General features: G+C 44.0%; 1 protein-coding gene across 3 annotated transcripts in view; it reads left to right on the top strand.

The window, feature by feature from the left end:
* Positions 1-14,944: 14,944 nt before the first annotated feature.
* The window catches only part of PDE7A (phosphodiesterase 7A), a 72,486-nt gene continuing 63,473 nt past the window's right edge, over positions 14,945-23,957 (top strand). For all 3 annotated transcript variants that reach the window (XM_015282734.4, XM_015282732.4, XM_015282731.4), the window contains exon 1: positions 14,945-15,548. In XM_015282734.4, coding sequence (XP_015138220.1) covers positions 15,411-15,548 — 138 coding nt within the window. In that variant the 5' untranslated portion in view covers positions 14,945-15,410. The remainder of the gene's footprint in view (positions 15,549-23,957) is intronic.

Genomic DNA, 23,957 nt, shown 5'->3' with positions numbered 1-23,957 from the left:
CCAGGCTCTGTTCAGTGGTGACCAGTGCCAGGACAAGAGGCAACAGGCACAAACTGGAATTTCCCTGGTTTAGTGGCTGGCAACCTTGCCCACAGCAGGGGGACTGAAACTAGATGATCTTTAAGGTCCTTTTCAATCCAGGCTATTCTGTGATTCTATGACTCCCTGTGGTGGTTCGCTCTGAACACCAGGAAGCACTTCTGTGCTGTGTGGAGCCACTGGCACAGGCTGCCCAGAGGTTGTGGAGTCTCCTCCTTGAAGTTCTTCAGAAGCCACCTGGACACAGTCCTGGATACCCTGCTCTGTTGTCCCTGCTTGGCCCAGATGGGTCCAAGGGGTTGGACCAGATGGACACAGCGGGCCTTCCCAGTCTCAACCATTATGTTAACTTGGGTGTTTTATTGCTTTCAATGTCCTGTTTTATGTCATCAGTAATTTCTAAAGTGATTTCACTTATGTAGTTTCCAGCCCTGATGCAAGCACGTAAACGCTTCCTTTCCCCAAAACTTTCCTAATCTGATTATTTTTATAACTCATTTCTCTGCCTTACTCTGCTAAAAGGATGTAAGAACACTAACAAGACATTGTGATTTATACTGGAGACTGACAAGAAGTGAGAATATAAAGAAGGACGATGAGGAGTCTGAAACAAGAACTCTTGCTAGCTGATGACTTTTCCTAGGTGAATGAATGGCAACTAGAAAAAAAGACCCCAAACAAGTAAAGCACAAAGACGTGAGTGAAGTATGGTAGGTGAATGAGATGAGAGAGAGAATGTACCCCAATAATGGGCATATACAGTGCTAATGTGTACCATTTTTTCAGTCCTTGAACGTGATCTATCTTTCATTTTGTATTTGAATATTTTGCTGTGTTGATGTCAATTTTTATAGCACTCAACTGAACAACCTAATCAAAGGGCAACAGATTGAGCAAGTGGAAAAGGATGCTTCTGCCAAGATGTGCTGGGTCTCTGGTTCAGGACTGAGGACTGATTTTTGTTAACAAGAGAAGAATGCTTCTGAGGCAGCTACATCCTCAAATGTTCTTCTTATCATTTCTTTTCAGTTAGTTCTGAATCACATGCCCTACCTGAAAGATATTCAATCAATCTCCTAAAGAAAGGGAGAATTGTTTTAAGCGCCTTTCTTAGGAGTGAGTCTTTTAAGATCTCAGACAAGCACAACAATTCTATGGCAGTAAATTACATTCTTGTCACACTCCTATGTTACTGAATAGTCACTGTCATTACGGTTTCAAAAGAAATACAGAACAGATTTAAATAATATGATTGCATTGCACCCATTTTTAAATACATATAGCTATATTGGAAGTAAGGTATTCCATCTGGTTAGCCATCTGTAACTCCATCTATTCAAGGAGTATTCATAAGAGAACAACCATATATATGAATTCACTGAACATATTGTGACCTTCTGTTACTATTCACATAGAGTATCTCAATTTAAATGTATTTTGGGTTTTTAATATCTCTCAACAACTGTACTATTTGAAAAAGTAGCAAACCAAAGAAATACAAACCTCAAATGAACAGTCTGTTGCATATACAAATTGCTCGTGCCTTTACCTGGTCAGTTTGACCCAGAGAAGTAATCCAGAACTGCAGCTTCCTAGCTCATGCAAACAAAACCAGTTTGAAGGCTTGGTGGACTACCTAAGTGACATACATATAAACACTTATTTCTCCCAAAAATAAAATTATAGGCAATTAAGTTTTAAGTAGTGGTAACACACTTAAGTTTATCAACAAGATATTCAGTGGAGCACCAGGAATTTTATTTTTATCTGCAGTTTGGGAGACAGTTCTGTCTCCCTAAATTTAAAACCATTTAAAGCTTGGTAGCCATAAGCACGGAGGTTATCATGGTTTCTTGCTAAAGAAATGAGTACCTAAGACATAAATCATATCACTCTGTGTGGCCTGAAGTTAAATTTCTTTCTAAAAAACAAAGATAGGAAGTTCCTAGTTTATACAACTTTGACAACTCAGAGGTAAGTTATCTGTGACTTTAAGCAAAAGTGAAATGAGTCTTCTGATGCTGTCTTTAGGCAGAGTCTCAGTAATTTATTTATTTTTCAAACCTCTGTAGCAATTCAAGGCATTATTCTACCACTGTGTACTGCAAGTTAACAATCCCACAGTTTGGTAGCAAGGAAAATGAATGCATTTTAGCATAGCCTAATTAGCTACAGCTAGGAATCAGGAAGATTAACTTGAGCAGTGTGAGTGAGTGCCCTGACCTACTTTTGAACTTATTTTACCAGCAGCAGATTAGGAAGCTGTAGGCCCACAACACTGTACCTGCTCCTTAGGAACCCACAGCTGCTTTCAGTCCTCTCCACTAGGCATACCCTTTCTCCAATACCCAATCACAGAATCATAGAATGGTCTGGGTTGGAAGGGACCTCAAGGATCATCAAGATCCAACCTCCCTGACACAGGCAGGGCCACCAACCTCCAGATATGGTACTAGATCAGGTTGCCCAGGATCCCATCCAACCTGGTCTTGAACACCTCCAGGGATGGGGCATCCACAACCACTCTGGGCAGCCTGTTCCAGCACCTCACCACTCTCTGTATAAAGAACTTCCCCCTGACATCCAACCTAAACCTTCCCTCTTTGAACTTAAAACCATTCCCCCTTGTCCTATCACTATCTACCTGAGTGAGAAGTTGACTCCCCTCCTTTCTATAACACCCTTTTAAATTCTGGAAGGCTGCAATGAGGTCTCCTCGCAGCTTTCTCCAGGCTGAACAAGCTCAGCTCCCTCAGTCTGTCTTCATAGGGGAGGTAGTCCAGCCCTCTGATCATCTTTGTGGTCCTCCTCTGGACCCTCTGTAACAGCTCTACATCTTTCCTGTACTGGGGGCGCCAGACTTGGATGCAGTATTCCACATGGGGCCTCATGAGGGCAGAGAGGGACAATCACCTCCCTGTTCCCGCTGGCCACCCCTCTTCTAATGGAGCCCAGGATACCAACGGCCTTCCAAGCTGCAAATGATGTTCTCTTCACTTTTTCATCCTTCACACAGTTCTCTTAAAGAACCACCTTTTGACACCTTCTGCAGTCTGTCTACACAAGTTCCTTCATGAAATCCCTAGCATAGCCCTTGGCTCTGTCCCTGCATCTGCTCTCTGCTCTCCCTCAAACTCCCCCACGCTAGCTCCTCACCTAAATAGTTCCCAGGAGGAGGGGATGCAGCGGGGGAGATGGCAATCAGTAGTCATCTCTATTTGAAGCTTCGTTAATCCACACAGAGGATTTATTACACTGTCATGGAAATGCTCACTTAACTGATGGCTGAGGAAAAAAAAAAATTCTTTTTAAAGTGCTGATGAGTAACTATCTTAAAATTCTGCTATCTGCATGCAGAAAGGAATGACTTTTCAGTAGCTGAGTTAAAAAATCAAAGAATCAAAGTAACATGCAATCTTATGGGTAGAAGATTTACAGAATAACAGATGAGAAGATAGCCTCAGATTTATTTTTTCTTAATATCACTTATTTGGCCTAAGTAAAGACTTATTCATGTAATTAGCACATCTATTTTACCGTTAAAGTAAATAAACAAAACCATAAATATCAATGCTATTCTTTGCAGAGTTAGGGTAGAAGAAACTGGAAATCCTTCTCAGTAACTCAGCAAACTCACATTTCAATAAATCAGGAGTTTAATTGTTAATAGTGTATCATAACTGTTCTTTGAGTTTTTGTCCTCATTATGACAAGACCTTTCAGCTGGAAAATAGTCTGACCCAAAACTCAGAGTTTGAAGCTGTGGGCTTTACAGCTGACTTAAGTCAACCTGAGCTGGCAACAAAGGAGTGGTCCAGAATTGCAATGATTTTTTAAAAATGATTATTATTTTCTTCTCTTTCTAATCTGGCTTATTCCATGGCTGGCATCGCTGCTAGAGCTGATGCAACAAAAGGGGTGACTTCACTCCTTTCGGCAGCATTTGAGCTTTATGTTGTCTCCAGCTCACCCCAAAACCCCACCACAAAACTTATACGCAGGCCAGGATGCCTTGCAAGAGTGAAGCACGAGTAAACACCATGCAAAAGTTGGGAGGATGGATACTCTTGTGGCTATAAATATGTCAGTGTTTGACTATAGCCTGTGGCCATAGCACAGGCTGATGTTGGACAGTGTTGGTGGCTGTAGCGTAGGCCAATGTTTGACAGTGTAGTAGATATTTTCAGGGCAGCCAAGAACCGCTCTCTACTGGTTCAATTGGCCCAGAAGCAGCTGCAGTCGGCTGGCTTGGCTGCACGGGGATGGCTGTGAGGACAGGCCTCTGCCCGCGCGGCTCTAACCCGTCATGGCGCAGGCACTGCCTCCTCCTCTGCAGCCAGCAGAGCACGCAGGCAGCCTGAAACCTTCACGGAGAGCTCTGCTAATTTGACAAAAGCATAATCATGTGCCCACGCCCGATCCAGATCAAATTTGTACTGCTGGGTGATGTGGCATGGCACAGCTCCAGCGGTAATGATTGCGGAACCGCAGCGCTCAGCTGGGGCTGCTGGGGCAGGTGAATTCCCTGCACAGGAGGGAGGTGTATTGCCGGCTGCAGCCTATCGCTCTGCGGAGCCTCTCTGGGACGTGCCCCGATCTGTGGGGCAGCACTGTGCCCAGCGCTGCCAAACCGCCTTCCTTTGTGCCCTTGGAGGTGCGGGATTGGCCTCCAACTGACAGCGCCAGGCAGGGGGGGGGAAAAAAAAAAAGGAAATTACGTGTCTGAGGTTTTTCTTACAGGCAAATCTCTTATAAAAATAAAGGAGTGTACGAGCGTCTTTGTTTTCCTGCCAACATTTATACGAACTAATTAAGACCGAGGAGAGTCTCATTTGCCTGTTTATTTCACAGAGAGAAAAGCTAATGAAATTAACCCATCGATTATTTTGCAGCTGCTGGTTTTAATTGGGTTATGATTGAGAAACAAAAGATGAGCGTAGTGGGGCGAGCAGCTGCGGCTGCAGGGCAGCTGTGGGCATAGGGCCGGCGGGGCCAGAAGCCATCAGCTGAGTCCCCACTGCAGGGTCCCAAAGCTGTGTCACATCGCTGAGTACACCACTGCATCATGCAGCTGGGTCCCAAAGCCGTGTCCCCGCAGCATACTGGGATCCCACTGATGGGCCACACCACTGGATCACACAGCTGGGTCCTGCAGCTGAGTCCCACTACCATGTCGCACACCTAGGCCGTGCTGGTGTCCCACAGCTGGATCACTCAGATGGATCTTTACTGTTGGGTTGCACAGCTGGGTGTCACTGCTGGGTCCCACTTCTGGACCCAGAACCCACTTCTAGGCCCAGAACCACAGCTGCTTCTTTCCCAGCCTGGCTTACTTGTCATAATGTCAGCATAACCAGGCAGGTACAGAATGCTGGCATTTGTTCCCTGCTCGAGAACATCCTGCTCTTTGCAACGTCACGACTTGGCTGTGGATGGCAATAGACAATTCAGGCTGCAAAACTCCATGGTAATTGCTATCCATAAATGAAGTATTACGCTTTACCAGAAAACAAACTTTGGCAGTAAACATTCACAGGCCTTAGCGTAACTCGTATTTCTTAGCTCAGGCAAAGTAATTACAAGGCATTTATTATGTCAAAAAGTGGCCAGGACTTCATGGAAAAATCTTACAGAATTCAATAAAGAATGTTGTGGCTGCAATCACACCTATAAAATAACTTCAATTCAGAAGGTGATTTTTCTGTATTCGCTTTCGATTCAGAAGGTGAAATCCCAGCCCTGTATAGATCAGTGGCACAATTACCAACTAAGATAGACAGAAAATTAGCACCCAATCATCTGCAGCTCTTATTTATATTTTTTTTCTATAAATCACTGTACGTGATTGGGGAACCTAATGGGTTTTACTCTTAAATTCTACAGGTTTATTTTTTTTCAAAAGTGGAGGAGGATGATTCACTTTAGGGGAGGAGAGGTTCTTTATCTTCTTGCTTTCCATAAAAACAAAACAAAACAAAACAAAACAAAACAAAACAAACAAACAAAAAAACCCCCACCAGCTCTGCAAACTTCTACAAGTTACTTCAAGTATTTCAAAAGCCTTTACAAATAGTAGGGATTCCCAAATGCGTTTTGTAGCACTCAAGCAAGTGTGCTATTTCGGAAGGCATCTTGGGGAATAGTGCAGCCCTGCTGCCTTCAGCCAGCCAAGGTTGGCTCAGGCACAAAGCTCTGTAAAAACCTCTCAGACAGAAGTGAGATGATCTCTGTGTTGTGAACAGCAGCTTTCACATGCTTACAGTAAAACAGCAAACCTTCCTGGAAAGCTGGGCAGAAGCCTTCTCAGAGCAAGTCAGTGCCAGCCTCCAGCACCTGCTGACCAGAGTGTGGCAGTAGTAAAGGCTCCCACCCTGTGTGCAAAGTATATATGGTATATTAGAAGAGTATTGCTAGTAGTGATAATATTCAGTCTTTGTATTTCATGTTTTTTTTCACGCCACAATCTCCTCTGCTGGTGCCAGACACCCAACTTTGTTGCTTTCCTTCATAAATCGCTTCACAGTTCAAAACGTACAACTTGCAACAATGCATTTCTCTAATTCTTCCTTTTCCTATCTGCACAGTATTTTAAAGTAACATGCAATTTAAATTAATGTATCATTCCAAATTGCATACAAAATAATGCTTGTTTCTACATTTGATAAGTGGCGATTATCAATAAGTTTGCATGGCAAACGTGCTTTTTTTTCCTGGTTGTGTTTGGAATGATCTATTTCATAAAATACTTCCTCAGATGAACATTCACGCATGTGGGCAAGTGACAAGAAAATAAAAATATATCAGAAAATCGAATTCATAGAATCATAGAATCACCAAGGTTGGAAAAGACCCACAGGATCACCCAGTCCAACCATCCGCCCATCACCAATGGTTCTCACTAAACCATGTCCCTCAGCACAACGTCCAAATGTTCCTTGAACACCTCCAGGGTTGATGACTCCACCACCTCCCTGGGCAGCCCATTCCAGTGCCTTTACAAATTACAAAGCAAGTCACATTTAGGAGCAGGACTTCAAGCTCTATGGATTGTTCTCATACCTTGCAATAAACAATTCACTTCTAATGCAAATGCCATTGACTTGTACCGTATTAGTATTGCTTACGACTTCTTTAAAGGCAATCCTCCCACTATCTGAGAATTGATTATCTTGGCTACAGATGCAGTGACATACAGTTGGCCCACAGATCATCCAGTTCAAGGTCAGCACCAATACAACCAATATTTTACCAAACGAAGCTATTTGGACCTACTGGTTCTTGAATCTTTGTGCTTCGCAATGAAGCACTGGGATCTTTCTTTAGAGACACTGTGCTATTTTTGTCCTTTTAGAACAATGACAGGTATTTCAGAGTATGTTTTTTCCAACTAATTTTGTGTAATCATGAATTCTTTATCTAAGTAAAACCTGCATATGCAGCAGAGCAGACATCATGGTTTTCCCTGTTTTTGATTATTCTGTGAAACATGCTGCTCTGCTACACTTGGATTAGTATAATTACTCAGTTAACATATTTTAGAATTAAATTGCTTAACAAAATTACATTAAATATTTAGTCTGAGGTGAGATTAAATATTACAAAAGTCACTTATTTCCTTAAGCCTATACTTCAGCAGTGTACAGACTTCTAGTCGTGTAATTTAACCTAGAAAAATGCTGACGTGGTATTGATTTATGTAGATTTAACCCATGTTCTGACACATGACTAGAGGGTGTTCTCCATAATTCCAACTCAGCAAAGCATGTAAGAACACGCATACCATTAGGCATACACTTTCTACCACTAGTACTTCATCCCAGTCAACTCAGATTTTCACCGCAAATTCTGCTGTGCCTCTCTTTTACCATACGCATCATACACGTATCCCAAGGAATATGTGAGATTTTAAGCTAGGTTCCCTAAAATGAATTACTTCTTTCAGTAGCTGAGAAATCCCTTACGGAATCCTGGCTGAGACCATCTGTGTGGGTTTCTCTGATACAGACGTGGTGGAGCTGAGGGCTGACACCAAAAGGTGCGTTCTGTCGCTAGCTACATACCTGCACCTTTACCAGCTGTGCTGATCATCTGGTCCCACTCTCTCTTTGCTTATTTATGTATTTAACTGGGGGAGGGTTCGCTTTCAGCCAGCATAGCACCCTGAGCACTGCAGCGATAGGAGTACGCAGCCGGAGGTGTGGGAGAGGTGGGATGCAGCGCTGTGGCCCTCCCAGCAGCACGGAGCTCAGCACACCTTATTTTAAACCCACACTTCAGCAGCACACTCTGCACCACCACGGAGCCCAACCTCTGCGTTTCAGTGCTCCAAACCCCTCCCCCAGCTTTTAAACACGGCACCCTAATTAAATGCAAAGCTGCTTTTTCAGAAATTGATTGGAAAAAAAAAAATGTACTCCTAGCACTTGGAGCAGCTTTTATCTGAACATAAAAGTCAGTTTATCAGAGTTAATCCTTTTAGTATGCACTTGTCTTACCAGAACAATTTTCTTTCATTTGGTCAAGACAAAGGAATTCAGGAGTTTCTGTAAACTAACCCTCCCCTCTCTTTGTTGCATTTTTGTTGACATATTGGCAACATTCCTTCCAGTTTTAATTGGATTAAGCACATAGGAATTTAGTGAGTTGTAAATCAGACAGGCTTCCAGCTACCTTTCTGCTATTGTTACATACAAAAGGTCTAATAAAGAATAAAACTATATAAAACCAGAGCTAGTCTCCTGAAAGTAATGAAATGTGCTTGCTGCATTTGCTCAGGCAGTTAATGGGGGGACGGGCAGAATGACAGCTGTTTTTCCAGGCTTTCAGGCTGAAGCCAACCCTGACACATTCCTTACTTCTCAGGGCAATGTCAGGACGCTGCAAGTGGAAAACCTGAGAAGAATGAATCCTCTCACTTCTGCTCATCTGAATCGAGCTACCTTCTGTTTCTGTGGGTTTCGGTAGAAGTGCAGTCCCATCAAAGAGCTGAAATGGAAGCATAACGAGATGGAATGCCTGATGAATTTTTAATGCAATCTCATAACTAATGGAGAAACCAAGGCAGTACATTTGGCCATCTTTTGAAAAGAAAGAGAAAATAATTACTTGAGATAGAAAGAAGACTAATCAGAATACTAATTAATATACATTTTTTACTACTAATGCGATCCTCTGAATGTATTTGTTAATTCTAATCACATTTATTTCAACCTAACGCTTTTCATGAGGGACGAATGGCACAGAATGTGCAAATAAGAGGGAATGGTAAAAAAGTCCAACTGCCAGAGGAAGGTGAATGTAAGAGGAAGACTACTATGTTACTGGATGGAGTCATTCGAGTTATCAGATGTGCAATCGATGCAAATTATTTTAACTCTCATTTCTGATTTGCCTCAGACACCAGAGGGATAATGTCATTCATCTATTCCTTCTCTTGGCAGAAATTATCCAGTAACTTTAGCACATGTAACAAAGCAACTATTCTAAATCCTCATACAAATTAGATTCTGCAATAAGGGAATGCACTCATCTTCAAAATAATCAGAAACGACATGAGTTAAGCTGTTCTTTGAAAAAAAACCCACTGTTACTAAGCAATACCTCACTTTTCAGCCTTAAATGACAACAAGCTGCTCGCCTTTAGTTTTCAACCATGCCGAATAGTGAGATTAATAAGACACTGTTGCTTTAGTCAGGTTGGTATGTAGGAACTTCAGCTCGTTATTTCACTCCTAGCAGTAGTTCATATTCTCAGTTTTAATATTGCAAGACATCTTTAACACCAGCCAATAGGCCAGTAAAGAATCAGATGAGACACCAGGAATCTTTTGAACCTAAATACAACATCCAAATCCCAAACTAATTAGCAGTCCCTAATTACGGAGCTGCTTACCTTTTTTTTTATGAGTCAAAATTGCTATTAAAAAATCCTTGCTGAGACCATGCTAAAAACAGCCATTCCACCTTTGTGTACGGAAAGCCAGAAAGGATGTGCAACTTTAATGAGGTATTGGGACAACATATAAAGCATTTTTTTTAAAGTCACAAAACAAAATCCAAACCAACAACTACACGTTCTGCAGACAAAATGGGAGATTGGTGCATTACAGCTTGTTACAGAAGCTAACAGATTCTGTATGACGATGGGTGTCCTCAGAAATGCTTCAGTTGTTTGGCTTGTTGAATGTGCAATGCATTCATGATGCCTATTCGTAGGGTTCCAAGCTTCCTTCCATTACCAACACCAAAAGTGATGCATTTTCAGCTTCTGGTTGATCACACTGGCAAGCTTGTAAGCTGCACCTCTGAAGCTGCACCTGGGCTTCTCATACCCTCCCACTCTGATGATATTAAAAATGTTCTTCATATCAGCTGTTACACGTCTACAAATGACACGAAGAAAAGCTTTCTCCGCAGGCTTTTGTTGACACAAATGCTCATGGTGATTTTAATGCTATCGTACCATAGGGATTTTAGGCTGGACAGCAATGACCACTGAGAAAACCATAACTTCAGTGGTTGAGACCATTTGTACCTTGTCAACTCCAGCAAGTTCTCTAGAAATACATTTAAGAACTAGTTACTGTAGAAAAGAAGACCTTTCCACACTGCTATTGCCAATAACGTCATCACTGGATTTACAACAGGATGTCTTTGAAACTCTAATTGCATTTTTGTCACACTGCTGCTGTGCTCATAGCTGACTTTTCTTAACCGGTTTCCACAGTCAGTCCCTGTTTCGGGAGGCTCTAACTGGTCAGTAAAACTCCACTCTTAAACCGATGATGGGGGGGGGGGGGGTGGGGGAGGTAGTTCTTAGGGCTGTGAGCAAAGCAAGCAATGGAAATCTGCTGGGATCAATAATTTTCTGCTGGTTTTAGTGCAGAAGGGTATGTGTCCATTAGCCAACTTCGGTTCAGTTATTGAATAAATTGAGGTCCTTCCCTCCTTCCTTCCTTCCTAGAAAAAGGCAACATTTCAGACAACCTGAATGGCTGCTGTCTTTCTCTTAATTATTGACTTTGAAAGTAGCCTTAGGCAATTACTCTCTAGGTTAAGTGTCTAAAGTTAGGAAAGATGAACCTTGGCCACAGAGTACATAAAGCTGCTATAATGTGGATGCCAAAATGATTGGAAATCATCCTCAGAGTAGTTAGCAACGGTTGATAGGTTAGATTTAACAGCATTCTTCAGGAGGCCTCTTACCGATCTTGGATTTAATCATTCACAGTAACTTCACTGCTACACTGACTGTTTTTGAGAGCACATTCTTTAAATCTGCAGATAAAAGCTATGAATGACAGGGCTGGCATTAAAATGATCTTGACCAGCCCCAGTGATGGTTTGTCCAGTGAAGGCCGGGACAAACTACGGCACTGTGGAAGGACCAGCACACTGGCAGGATGGGCAATGATTGTGCAGCAGCTGATCTGGGGGCGCAATGGACAGCAAACAGGAGCCCGGGATGTCCTGTCCCCACAGAGCTCACAGAAGACTGACACAGATCCAGGGCAAAGCTGGAGGAAAATGACAGCAGAGAAGAAAAGGGACACAGAGAGGGACAAGTGCACTGCAGCTGGGCTGCTGGTGTTTGGAAGTCCTATGGAAATGTACAGTATTCAGACAGTAACTCTGAGTAGGGAAAACAAACAACGTGTATCTGAGTATGTGCCAGAGAAGTGGCACATGCCAAATCCAAAACATGACAATACAGCTACTGAGAACACAAGTGAAAAGACATTTTTTCCTGCCTACTGAAATAAACCATGCTGCGTGAACCAGGTAAATTCTTCAGCTCAGAAGAAAAGCTACAAACTGTCGTGCATGTTGGTTGTTTATCTGTACAAAGCAGCTTTTTAGTGCTCATCAGGTATTTTCCAAGTGCAACCGCAGTATGCCTTTGCGGATCCTTATTTTCTGCTTCATACAAAAACGTGACTGAAGCCTCCTCTTCCGTGCAGGCCGTTCAGCTCTGCCAATGTGAGCTGGCTGTGCCCCAAAGCAGCACTCTGTGCAGCACAGCAGGTCCGGCACAACGTTCTCCTGAAGTACGAGTGTGATTCGAGCCTCTTCCCACAGGAATAGAGAAACTGAATGTGTTTCTGTCATCTTCCATTGTGCTGCCTTGCTTTGTGACAAAATGAGCCATCAGCAATGCTTCTTCCCTGCTAGACAGCACCCCAAGGTGGTAATAAGGCGTAAAACCGTGAATCTGAAGAGAATCATTGAGTCTTTTTTAATGCACCTTGAATTTGAATACATTCAGATACCTATTCCATATGAAAGGCTGTACCCGCCATGATAAAGCTGCAGTACAAAGGGCTTGTGCAGATGAGCTACAGCACCTGATAACATCACACGGTGCTGTTAAGAAGCGCAGCACTGCTGTGCTCCAGGAACTCCACCATTCACAGAGAACACAACTTAGCTCGAACAAAATGCTCTGAATCAACACTTTGGTGTTGCCATACCTGTGTTATGAAGAAAATGAATAAAAACCTCCGTCTTGTGCTGCAAACTCTTAACTTGCATAAGACAGTAGGCAGAACAGGTATGGTATAAAACATGGCATGTGCATTCTTTGTGGTGTATTTAGACTGCAAATATTTAACTTAAGCCATAATTCCAAGGTTTCCTCTTTCATCCGGGGTGGGTGGGAATCTTCTCAGTAAATCTGTACAGGAAACCATAGCCCAGATAAGGCAACTTCTGCATGTATGAAAAATAGCAATTTGTGTCCTGAAAACAAAACACTTTGGGAATCATCCGCTGTCTGGAAAATCTCTGCTTACCTCACCAGAACGCATTTCAGATTCCTTAAAGGTGTTTATATAATGTTAATTAGAGATCAAAGATAATTTGATTATGAGCGGGGGAGAATAAAAGAAAATGCTGATTATGTTATTTAAGGATGTACTGGTGTATGACCTTAAAGAACGAGTTTCAGCTCGTCTGATGGAAAGAACACACCGCTGTTAGGAACCATAAAAACACATTATCAATTACAGCTTGACCTTGATTGAAACCTGCTCTGTACGGTCAGTAAAAGCGTGCTTTCACTTTTCTGCAAAACATACTGCTGATACATGAATTTCAGATGGGATAGAGTTAAAATCCAACTTACCTGAGTGTAGATTTGTGATGAGAAAGAGAACCAAAAGGAACTTTGAAAAATGAATGGAGGTGGGCAGTACTGACTTGTGTGAAAATTAAGTCCCGCCATCACTTTAAATGCAACCATGATTTAATGCAAGCAAAGCAAACATGTCAAAAAAAAAAAAAAAAAAAAGAAAAGAAAAACAAAAAACCAAAGAATGCAGAAGAAAACCTGCCATACCTTAATTCAATTAAGGAAGCCAAGCACATTATTTTACTGTGAATTGTATGCTTATTATAAATTGTGAACGACTGCATACATTATAATATTATACAGTGTAAAAGCTTGTTACACCTTCATTTGAAGGAACAGGATGAAAACAGCTGAAAAAAGCTTCTAAACTGAGGCAGCTGATGCCTTGTCGTCTCTCGTGTCCATGTCCTTGTAGTTACCCGTGATACAACACTGAATTGCAGTTCTGCAGAAGAACGAGGTGCATTTATTACATTCATAGCTCGGAGAAAAATAGCCACCAGCCCACACCTATGAAACTTCTTGTTCTTACAACCAGTTCAAACAGACAAAAATCCTGCAAACAAACCAGGCATTCTTTCGAACCGGGCTCCTCCAAAGCCATGTCGCTGCCTATAAATAACTGTTATCGTGTGAAATCTGAACCTTTCTGCCAGTAAGCGAGCGCTCGGCAGAACAATGTGTTATGCAAAATGAAGTCATATGAATCATCCCACAAAATTTGATTTTTAAGTGGGTACAGGCACTTGAAAGCACAGAAGCACTCCCTTACCTATCACACTACATATAGGGTTGTTATTATTTCTAATGACGGAGAAATAAAGAGGTGGAAGGACGAAAAGAAGCAACCGCAGAGAGAGACAAAGGCAGAGTTATTCCTAAAAGTGGAACAAAATAGTTCTGTCCCACTGAATGCGATGCACATCGCTGTGCTCCATATCACCTCTTGTGTCATTCCATGTCCCCCTCAGGTGTCCAACTCCCGGGCTGACGTGACTTGCCGATAACCTACTTTTTATCTCACAGATTATGTCATCCTACCCCTCACCTTTACGCCCAGAAGCTGCGTGCAAGCATTTAAACGCATTTAAAAGCATTTAAATACAAACTCTTCCCTCGACTGCTTTTTATACGGAATGAATTTCAAACAGAGCTGCCTCACGCGCTCCATTTCGAGGTGTCCCGGGTCAGGCCGCCCCACATTGGGCCGGTGCGGACCCGGGCGGTAAGAGCCACCCCTCAGCGCCGCCCCGTCACTCCTTTTCCCGCCGCTGGCCGGGCCCGGCCCCTCAGGCCTCGCTCAGCAGAGATCGGCCCGGCACGTGCTCGGGGAGCGCAAGCCCGCCCTCTTCTGCCGCCGGTGAGCGGGGAGCGCCAAGGGGCGGGGCGGGGCAAACCGGCACGGCCCCGCCGCGCCCGCCTCGGTATCGCCGCCGGCTCTGTCCGCCGAGGGCGCGAAACGGGGCGCGCATGCGCCGAGGCGCGGCGCGCGGGGCCCGCTGGCGCCGCCGAGCCACCCTGTGCCGCTGCTGCTGCTGCTGCGCACGGGCGGGCGGGAGCGGGGCGCGCGGGGAGGGACGTGATGACGCGCTGCGTGTCGCCAGCCGTGCGACCCACGCAGCGTCCGCCGGGCGCGTGCCTCCTTCTGGGCCAGTGCGTTCGGGGCTGCTCCGGGCGGGGGCGGGCGGGGCGAAGGCTCAGTCCTCCTCCCTCCCTCTCCTCCTCCCTCTCCCTCTCCTCCTCCTCCTCCTCGGGTCCCCTCGCCGAGGGCCCGGCCCCTTCCCTCCGCGGAGCGGGGCCGTGCGGCGGCGCCTCCTCCTGTGCCGGCCGTGCCGGACAATAGGGGCGAGCGCGGCGCCCGTCTCCCTCGTCCTCGCTTCCATGCGCGGCGCCGGCCGCCGGGGCTGACAGCGGTTCCCGCCGAGGCCGAAGGAGCGGCCGCCGGGCCGGGACTCGCCGCCTCGGGCGCCGCAGCGCCGTCCCGCTCCTCCGCCCCCCGCCCTCCCCCCTCCCCTCGCTGCCGGCGGCGGCTCCTGCCGGGCTTTGGCGGCGGCGGACAAAGGCGCGGGGCCCGGCGCGGCCCGGCCCGGCCCCCCGGGGGGTGCGCGGGCGGTGAGGAGGCGCCGGGCCCCCGCGGGCGCTCTCCCCCTCGCCGCCCCGCTGCGGCGAGCCCCGCGCGGGCAGGTGCGGCGGCGGGCGAGGCCACTGCCCTGCGGCGGGTCGGCGTCCCGAGACCTCTTCAATGGAAGTATGCTGCCAGCTGCCGGTGCTGCCCCTCGACAGGCCGGTGCCGCAGCACGTCCTCAGCCGCCGAGGGGCAATCAGCTTCAGCTCCAGCTCCGCGCTCTTCGGCTGCCCCAACCCCCGGCAGCTCTCGCAGGTAGGCGCTGGGGCCGGGACGGAGGGCCGGGGGCTGCCGGCGGGATGGGCTCCCCTGGGGCCCGGGCCGCTCGCGGCCCCGCCGGCGGTGAATGCGACATTTTGCGTGTGCCCGCCGGAGCCGGCCTCGCGGCGTCGGCTGCTGTGCGGGCCGTGACCTCCCGGGGTTATCCCCAGCGGCGGTCGGTCATCTGCTTCGCCTTCAGCTCCCGAGCCAGGGATGCTTCCTAGCGTCCAGCTCGGGCCCTTCAAAGAAAGGCCGAGTTTCCGATGGTGCAGCCAAAAGCTGAAGTGACTTTACCGAAATAATGAGCGTGCACTGCAGCATTCTGTTTGGGATGCTGAGCCGTGCCTCCCTCCAACTATGAGGACTTGGCAAGCCGTCTCGAAGGAGACAAAGCTCCATGGCTTCTCATTGCCATGGTGTTGTTCCCTGCCCACATTACATCAGTCGCAAGATGAACTCCGTGGTATCTTGTTTCATCCGATCATGATGGGAACGTTACAGAGATGTGCATTATGACTATCAGGACAACAGGGAGGTTTTCCTTGAGGGCACCGTCCTGAATTTTGGGATGTGTGCTGGTATGGCTGCGGCCTCCCAGAGAGCAGTAGTAGGATTACATTCTGGTATAAGCCTCTGGAGAACATGTGGAATTGCGGAGGAAAGTGTGTGTGTCAGTGGAAGGCAGCTTTTGGCTCCTGAGGGTTTCTTGAGGGTTTCTTTCCTCTGGGACTCTGCATGATGTTGTCCTTGCAGAAGATGCAGTCTTTGCTCTCCATGCTCGTAATGGTCATTTCTTTCTCTTCATGTTTTTTGGTGTTTTGTTAAGGTATTCTTCTCTTTTGTGACTTACTGTGCTACGCGCACATAAGTAGAGCATGGGGAGCTGTTGGGCTTGATGTTGTTCCTCCTTGGGCAGCAGTGAAGCTCTGTGTGTTAGCTTGAGGGGTGTGAGCGTTTGGGAAGGAAGAATGAGCAAATACATTCAAATTCCTGGTAATTAATACGGTATAGTAACACCTTATTAGTAAGGAGATGAAGATAAACATCCATTGACCATCCCTCCACCAAGAATGAACGTAATACTTAATTGTTGAAAACTGTTTTTATGACAAATTAGTTTTCCACGTGGTGACTGGGTTCAGATGTTTTCCATTTGCACTCCTTCACCTGAGTTTTATTTGATGATGGTGAGTTTCCAATCTGTGCAAGTCTTCCTGAAGGTCCAATCTAACCAAGCACGTGTCCTGTGCTAATGAGAGGAGGGTCTCTTGTTGGATGAGTTCATAGTCTTCTGGAAGAAGGAATGGGAAAAGCTGTCAAGGTGATACACTGTATTTGTTCCTTTTCCCTTTAGTCTCTAGTACAGCTGAGGGATCAAATACGTACAAGCCTAACAAATTAAATGGGGTAGTGGCATTTTGGTATTTTTTTTCTATCTTTCGAGCTTCTTGATGTATTCCTTTCTTCTTGACAAATGTGCTGCAGGTATATTAGGGTGAGTTACAGGGAGGGGTGGTTGCGTAACATGTCAAAAGGTGAAAGCCATACGTATGCTTGTCCCAGTAGTATTCCCTTTGGGTAAGTCAGATAAGTAAGTCTATGCATACTTAAAATGGAGGTAGGATATTTAAGGGAGGAACTCTCTACAAATACTGTCTGGCTCATTATAGGGCAACTATGTCTTGTTGTCTTTGGACTACCCTTTTCTCCCACTTTGGACTCGCTACAGATAATAGGATATGAATCTCTCCCAAACGTGCTATTATTGTAGGCAGGCATAAATGATGGGCCAGAGGGTTAATGGCTCTGTGTAACTTCTGAACTTAACTTCACCTTGCAAGTCTCCTGGAAGATTCCTGGTATTCCGGTTCCATTTTGTTTCAAGAGGTGTGAATCCTGGTCTGTTGCTTTCATTCTTCTGTTTGGGTTAGACTTAAGCAATAGGAGTACAACTGAAGATGTGTACTAGCACGCTCAAGAAATGGAATTGTACCAGTTGGAAAGGACCTCTGGTGATCATCTTGTCTAACTCCCCTGCAAGAGGAGGCTCCCTACAGTAGGTTACACAGGAAAGCAGTGTGTGCAACCAGAACAATGTCTTGTGGTTTAATATGCATTTGTTAGGTTTTTGTGAAAAAGTAAGGTCTTGAAAAGTGATATCTCCCTTAAAATCTGAAATTACTTAGGCTTAGGACATTATAGGCTTAGCTTTTTGACAAGAAAGCGTTCATATGGGAAACAGTGGCAAGACAAATGCATACTACGTTAGGTGTAGATTTTAAATGTGACAATGTGAAGCCTGCAAATATTTATCTCATTTAATTCAAGTTTGGTTTAATATTTTAAGTTGCACTGAGTGGGTTCCAGTAGGGCTGTGCATGTTGGTTTTTGGTGGTTGTTGTTGTTTTTTTTTTACAGTGTGAATAAAGCAGTGCTGCAGGTGACCTCAGGAGTTGTGCTTCTCTTCTCAGCTCCAGGAAGGATGAATTGTACTTAGAATATTATTAGTAGATGTTTGTCTAATCTGTTTGTCTAATATGTTTTTTAAGATAGAGTCTTATGAGATGTGGTGAGCTGACATAACTCATTACTGCTGAAGGTTAAAGTCCTGACATCGGGCACATATTATTACTGCTTCCTTTATATCATCTCTGATGCTTGTCAGGTGTTCCTGACCCAGTTCACTGAAGGAACAGCCAACCTGGTTGGGAAGGCTGGGTGGTGACCTGCCATCTCCTGGAATACCATAGGCTTAGTTAAGATTGTCAGAACTGATTTAAAGAAAAGGATGATACCATGAGGCTTTTGAAACCATATCCATAAAAGCCTCAAATAATAGGAATTATGCAATCTTACCAGACAATTTAACTGTTGTTAACAGTGCTTAACTGTTCTGTCATTTAAGAGTTCTTTCGTAATACTGAGTTTAGATCTTCCTTGTGGCAATTTAAACCTGTTTCTGTCCCAAGTAAATGTAGAAAAAAAACTTACTTCACTTTGCAGTTTTCTTTTATGAATGAATGATTTCTCTGTACTCTTCTTTTCCCTAAGTTCAAAGTATAAATAATGAAAAGAGTAAAAGTGGCATCTATTACCTGGAGGTTATTTGTGATGGTTGTCGGTCCAGTCCAGTCAAACAAAGAACTGCTACTGTGTGGTTTTATACAGCTTTTATTTTTTAGGTTTTAAATGCTGGTGTCATAAGCTGGTTTTAAGGGCACCTGAATTGGTGATTATTGAAATGATGAGGTATTTCACACTGGTGAGATTAAATTGGGGTTCACTGCGAGGTCAGGTGGATGTTAAGTAGTACCTTGGATCATGCCCTGGGGGTGTTTGTTCCCACTGTTACAAAAGGATGTTTTTAAAATTAAGGGTGAGCTTTTTGGATGGTAATTTTGGATTTTTTGCCTCATGTCGTTTTTAACTTCTGTTATTAATGTTAGTTAAAAAGTTGCTAAAACCGTGGCAGTGCTTATTTAGTGTGAAATGTTTGTCTGATTTTTTTTTTCCTTTAATGAATGAGGGTTTATAATGAAAACCACTTTAGAAACACAGCTGTGAGCACTTTCTGATGACATGCCCAGCATTGCACTCCACATGCACACAAAAAGCAAACCAACAAAAAAAACTTGAATCGAGAGGTCAGCACATGTTTGCATGGCATAAAAAGCAGTCTCAGAAACATGTCAGAAGTGAGTAAGAAAAAACTTCGGCCTAGCTTGTCCTTCTTGCCTCCTTTTTATCCTTCTGCCTTGTTACTGGATCCATGCTGGCTTCAGAGCCTCCAAAAATTGCATCAGTGGGGGCTGGTGGTAGGGTCTGAATAGAAGTAATGGTCCAGTTTTTGTCTTTCTGCTCATAAGGGTTGGAAACAAAAGAGATGTAAGGATGAAATTCCATGGAGAGGGAAAGGAGCAACTAATGAAAGATTCCAATGGGATCTCAGAAATGTAGGCACTAAGCTTTTACCTGAAGTATTGGGTATTATCGTTCACCAGGTCGTTCGTCACTAACTGTCTGCTCTCTAATAACCTAGCTCGTGATCCTTTGTCATCGCATCTTAATTTCATGCATTTAAGCAGCGTAACATCGTGCTCTGTGTCTCTGCATGCTACATGCATCTGAACAATAGACTGCAGGTCATGCATGTGGAATCCTAAGTTTGACTTAAAGAGGACGCAGCAGGAAAGAAAGCCAGAAAGAGCAGTTGGAGGTGCCTGGCATTGGGCAGTTCTTCACTGAGAGGTCCATGTTTCCTCTGAGAAACATGCTTCCCAGCAGCAACCAAATGCCTTGGACAGCTTTTGCTAACATTGCTGATGTTTGACCATTGCACCAGGTGTGAGATCCAACTACATTTCCTGCAGCATACAGCATTAGAAAACATAGGTGTGTTTTTACGGTCTGGACACATTGGTTGGTCTTCAATCCCACGGTCGCACCTTTTTGCAATGAGAAGTGTTGACGTGACCTATTTTTCACTCAGAGCTGCTTGTTTCTGCATTTTCTTCTTGGTTGTGTCAACTTCTTTTTTTTTTTTTTGATCAGGTTATTTTTCAGCCCTTGCTGATTCATAGTGTAGCTTCACAAATGATAGTTCGTGCCTGTTAGTAATGAGGAAGCAGTATGTCACAGTGCTAGACCAGGAGTAATGAGCAGTGGGGAGACAGAAGGAATGCCTTATGTTGGGCCTGCTATTGAATGTGGAACTTACCCCATGCTCCTTTCTTTACGCGTTCTCTGTTTTTCATAACTTTTCTTTTATTTGGTTCCAATCTTCTCCGTCAGTGTTTCGCAGCCTCTTGCTCTTTTATGAGCTCTCTCCTACCGTTTCCCGTATCTCTGCTGCATGAATAATTAACAAGTGAAAATAATGAAATAATTTTCATGATGTGATTCCTAGCCTCTGGAATTAATTCTGTGTGTTGTTGCTATGCTTGCCATTCCCTTCATCTTGTATTTATTGTGTCTGGTTGCTGAGATTGCATCTATTCATATGAGAGGCGGAGACTGTCTCTGGCTCCGCACAGCATGGACAAGTTCAGATTGGGGGTTTAGTGCACAGCAGTGATTTTATGTGGCAGTTCATTTTTAAAATGCTTTCTGAGTTTTATGACCAATTAATTTTTTCATACGTTGGAATGTAAAGCAGCCTTGGTACCTTCGTTCTGCAAAAGGTCACGGCAGCTTATTGCATGGCCCATAATTGCCATGGAAGATCTAAGCAGAATAATAGTTTAAAATCCTCATTAATTAGTTTGTCTTGGATCGCCACAAGTCAGTTCTTTGTTACTTCTTTGTCTACATTGTGTAACATATATACAAAGTGTACTTTGTGCATTGTATCAATGTCAACTCTCTGATGCTGTTCTTGAAAGGGAACCGGTTTGAAAAGACGGACTGCAGCCTCACACCCCTTATGGTTATAAATCATTTTCTGAAGACTTAAAACAATTTTGCAAGGGTTTGGCTTTATCTTGATTATTCATATACTAGATTGTGAGCTCGTGAGGTGGTGATGTAGTGCAAATACGGGTTGTTGGTCTTAAAAGTGCTTTGTTTGGGATGTCTGTTTCAGCAGCATTTCTTAAAATCCTACCTTTGCTAAGTCAGTCTCTTTCAGGTTACTGGAGAAAAGTTCTACCTTGGATTGATTTTGACTCAGCATGGTAATATGCTCAATGGTGAGGTAAAATAAAACTCTTAAAAACAAACTTATGCAATTTTTGGACGTTTTTGTTGTGCTACAACTGCTGTGGCACAAGGAAGATGATGTTGGGGACATCTGGGATAGAACCCTTATTTCTTCAGTTCACCTACTGTCTGCAAAGCCTGTGGGGTCGGAAAGGAACCCTGGTGGTAGTAAGAATGCGCTTTGTTGGCGCAGTACCCCATCATGCTGATGACCGTTGGCTTATTGCATTCTTGTGTTTTCCTCATCACTGTGTATCTGCAAGTTTCCACTTGTTTTCTGCTGAATTGTAGGTTTCTGAATGTGCTCGATCACTTTCTGGCATGGAGGAACTCTGATTCATGACTATTTCTAGGTACTGTGAGGTTATGGCTCCCATTTAAGAAACACCTTCTGACTGGACTAAGTGTGTTGTATTTTCTGTCTTAAAAATTTGCTGAATTTGCCTGTGGATTGTATGGAATTTGACAGCTCACATTGTTTCACATTTCTGGAAAAAGAAAATCTGAAGTCATTTAATTCTCATTTGCTGTGCAAATCTTTGTTAACACAAATCAATACTTCCTGTGTGTGAATTTGTACAGTTGGGTATCTAAGATAAATTCATATATATTGTGATATTACTTAAGGAATGTGGTTTGTTCTGTTCTTTGGAATATCCTTTCCTTGTAAATGCAGGATTCAGGATGGACCCACTAAAAAAAAAAAATAAAGAGTTTAATGTTAATTTTGAAAGTCATGCTAAGTAGTGCTTTTAGTGTGAATAGTCCTTTGTGTGCACTCAAAGCTAAATAAAACATTCTGTATTAATGGCTTCTACTGCTGAAAAAACTGTTTTGTATGAGCAAGTGCTGATGCTTTGTGTGTGTGCACATGCGTGTAGGGCCTTACATGTGTGTGTCTGGGACCTGGAGCTGATCCTAGACCTCTCTAATCCCTGTTAAATATCATGCACAAAATTCCTTAGTGGAACTTGGAAGAGTTTAAGTTTCATTAGATGTTTTCCTTGATTTGCTCTGATTATGTCATTAACAAGTAACTGCAGTGTGAATAAGCAGCCAGTGTAATCTAGCAGGGCAGCCTGCCAAAGACAAAGTATTTTATTATAAAAATGCAGTTCTAGAAACCTGGATTTAAAAGCTAGTTGGGGAATTGCTTATTTGTATGTTTATATCCTAGGTGTACTGTAAGAAATCTGTAGCCAAATGTTTTGTTTTCTTTCTGGTCTAGAACAACTTTTGTGGCTGTTATCTCACCTCTCCTGCCCTCCTCCCACCCACACTGAGACTTTTTTATTTCTGTTGCAGCAGCCTAACTCCTCTTTTCTTCCCACTTTCCCCCACTTTGTACACCTGCGATCCAGCAATCTGATTTATTATCTTCCTAACCACACTCCCACAATAATTATAATTAAACAGATTCCCAGAGTCAGCTTTTCATCGCAAGGTAGAGGGCAAATTCCTCTCTCTGCTTCTAACTGGAAGTGTGAGGGAGCCAAAATCTGAACATAGGCCTGTCTGAACGTCAAGAAGAGCGTGCTGGAATGAGAATAATGAAAATAGCTCTGTGTCAGCAGAAGACCTGACTGTTTCTCTTGCTTCTTGCTGTCAGATGAGATACATGGAGAGAAAGCGGCTGTTTCCTCTACGAGCAGTCTGTCTTCTTCCCCCTCATCTCCCCATAGCAAGCACAGCTGGAGGCTACTGACTAGTCAAATGGGATATTTATTACATGTGAAAGGCAACGTGCTGCCCATCAATTCTATCCCAAGGGTAGAAGAAACACAGGAGAAGATACAGGAGCTTATTTCAAGGCTGTGAGGAAAAGGGTTATGATGGCGGGTGGCTTGGGACTTGGGTAGGTAGATGGATCAGCCTTGGTATGGGGATGTTTTAACATAGTTGCATGCAGTTTCCTTTGCACGTCGTCGTCTTCGGTTGTTTTGGAAACTGAGATATTGTGTTGGGGTGCTGACAAGCAAGTGACTTCCTGACAGACACGCTCATAAATCTACATCAGAGTAGCAGAGCATTCTTACAGAGTGTAGTGCTTTATCAGTACGGTCCAATAGTGGAGTTTCTCTTCAGGGCCCACATCCGTCGTGACAGGAGTGATGCTGGTCTGAGGTCATTCTAGCTTTATTTGTAGCTAATATGTTGATGTCTCAGTTGAAGGTGCACTGAGAACTGTGCAGTTCTCATGTTCAGTCAGTCATAAATTAGCACTTCCGTTTAAAAAAAAAAAGACCAAAAAAAACCCACAACCCCAAAGACTTTTCAGCAGCAAAGCAAAGTTCTTGTGCATTTGGTCATCTCTTGAAATATGGAGGGGAAAGAAGTCTTGTTAGTAGTGCCCTGCCTTAGCTTCTCTTTGGAATTGATAAAAGCATGCCCTTAATTCTCAAAAAATCTGGAGTACTTTCACTTCCTTTATTGTTATCTGTAGAACTTAAGACTGTAGTTTTCAGCAACTGAATTAACTGAGCTCTTCCTTCTGCTGGGGGGAGAAAGAGTCATCTGTAGTTTCTTTTGCAGCTGCAAACATGGTGTGAAACTGCTGAATGGAAAATGTCATGGAAGCACACGTGGGGAGTTTCCTTCAGCATTCTTGCTTATAAAGAAAGATCTGGAGAAGGGCTTTATGGGGTTTGGTTCTTGTTTTGAAGTCAGAACTGTTTTCTTCACTATGGTGATGGTAGGAACTTCTAC

This window comes from Gallus gallus, chromosome 2 (assembly GCF_016699485.2).
Source record: "Gallus gallus isolate bGalGal1 chromosome 2, bGalGal1.mat.broiler.GRCg7b, whole genome shotgun sequence".
Classification (NCBI taxonomy): Eukaryota; Metazoa; Chordata; class Aves; order Galliformes; family Phasianidae; genus Gallus; species Gallus gallus.
Note: the sequence above shows the minus strand (reverse complement) of the source record. Positions and strands in the feature narration are given on the sequence as shown.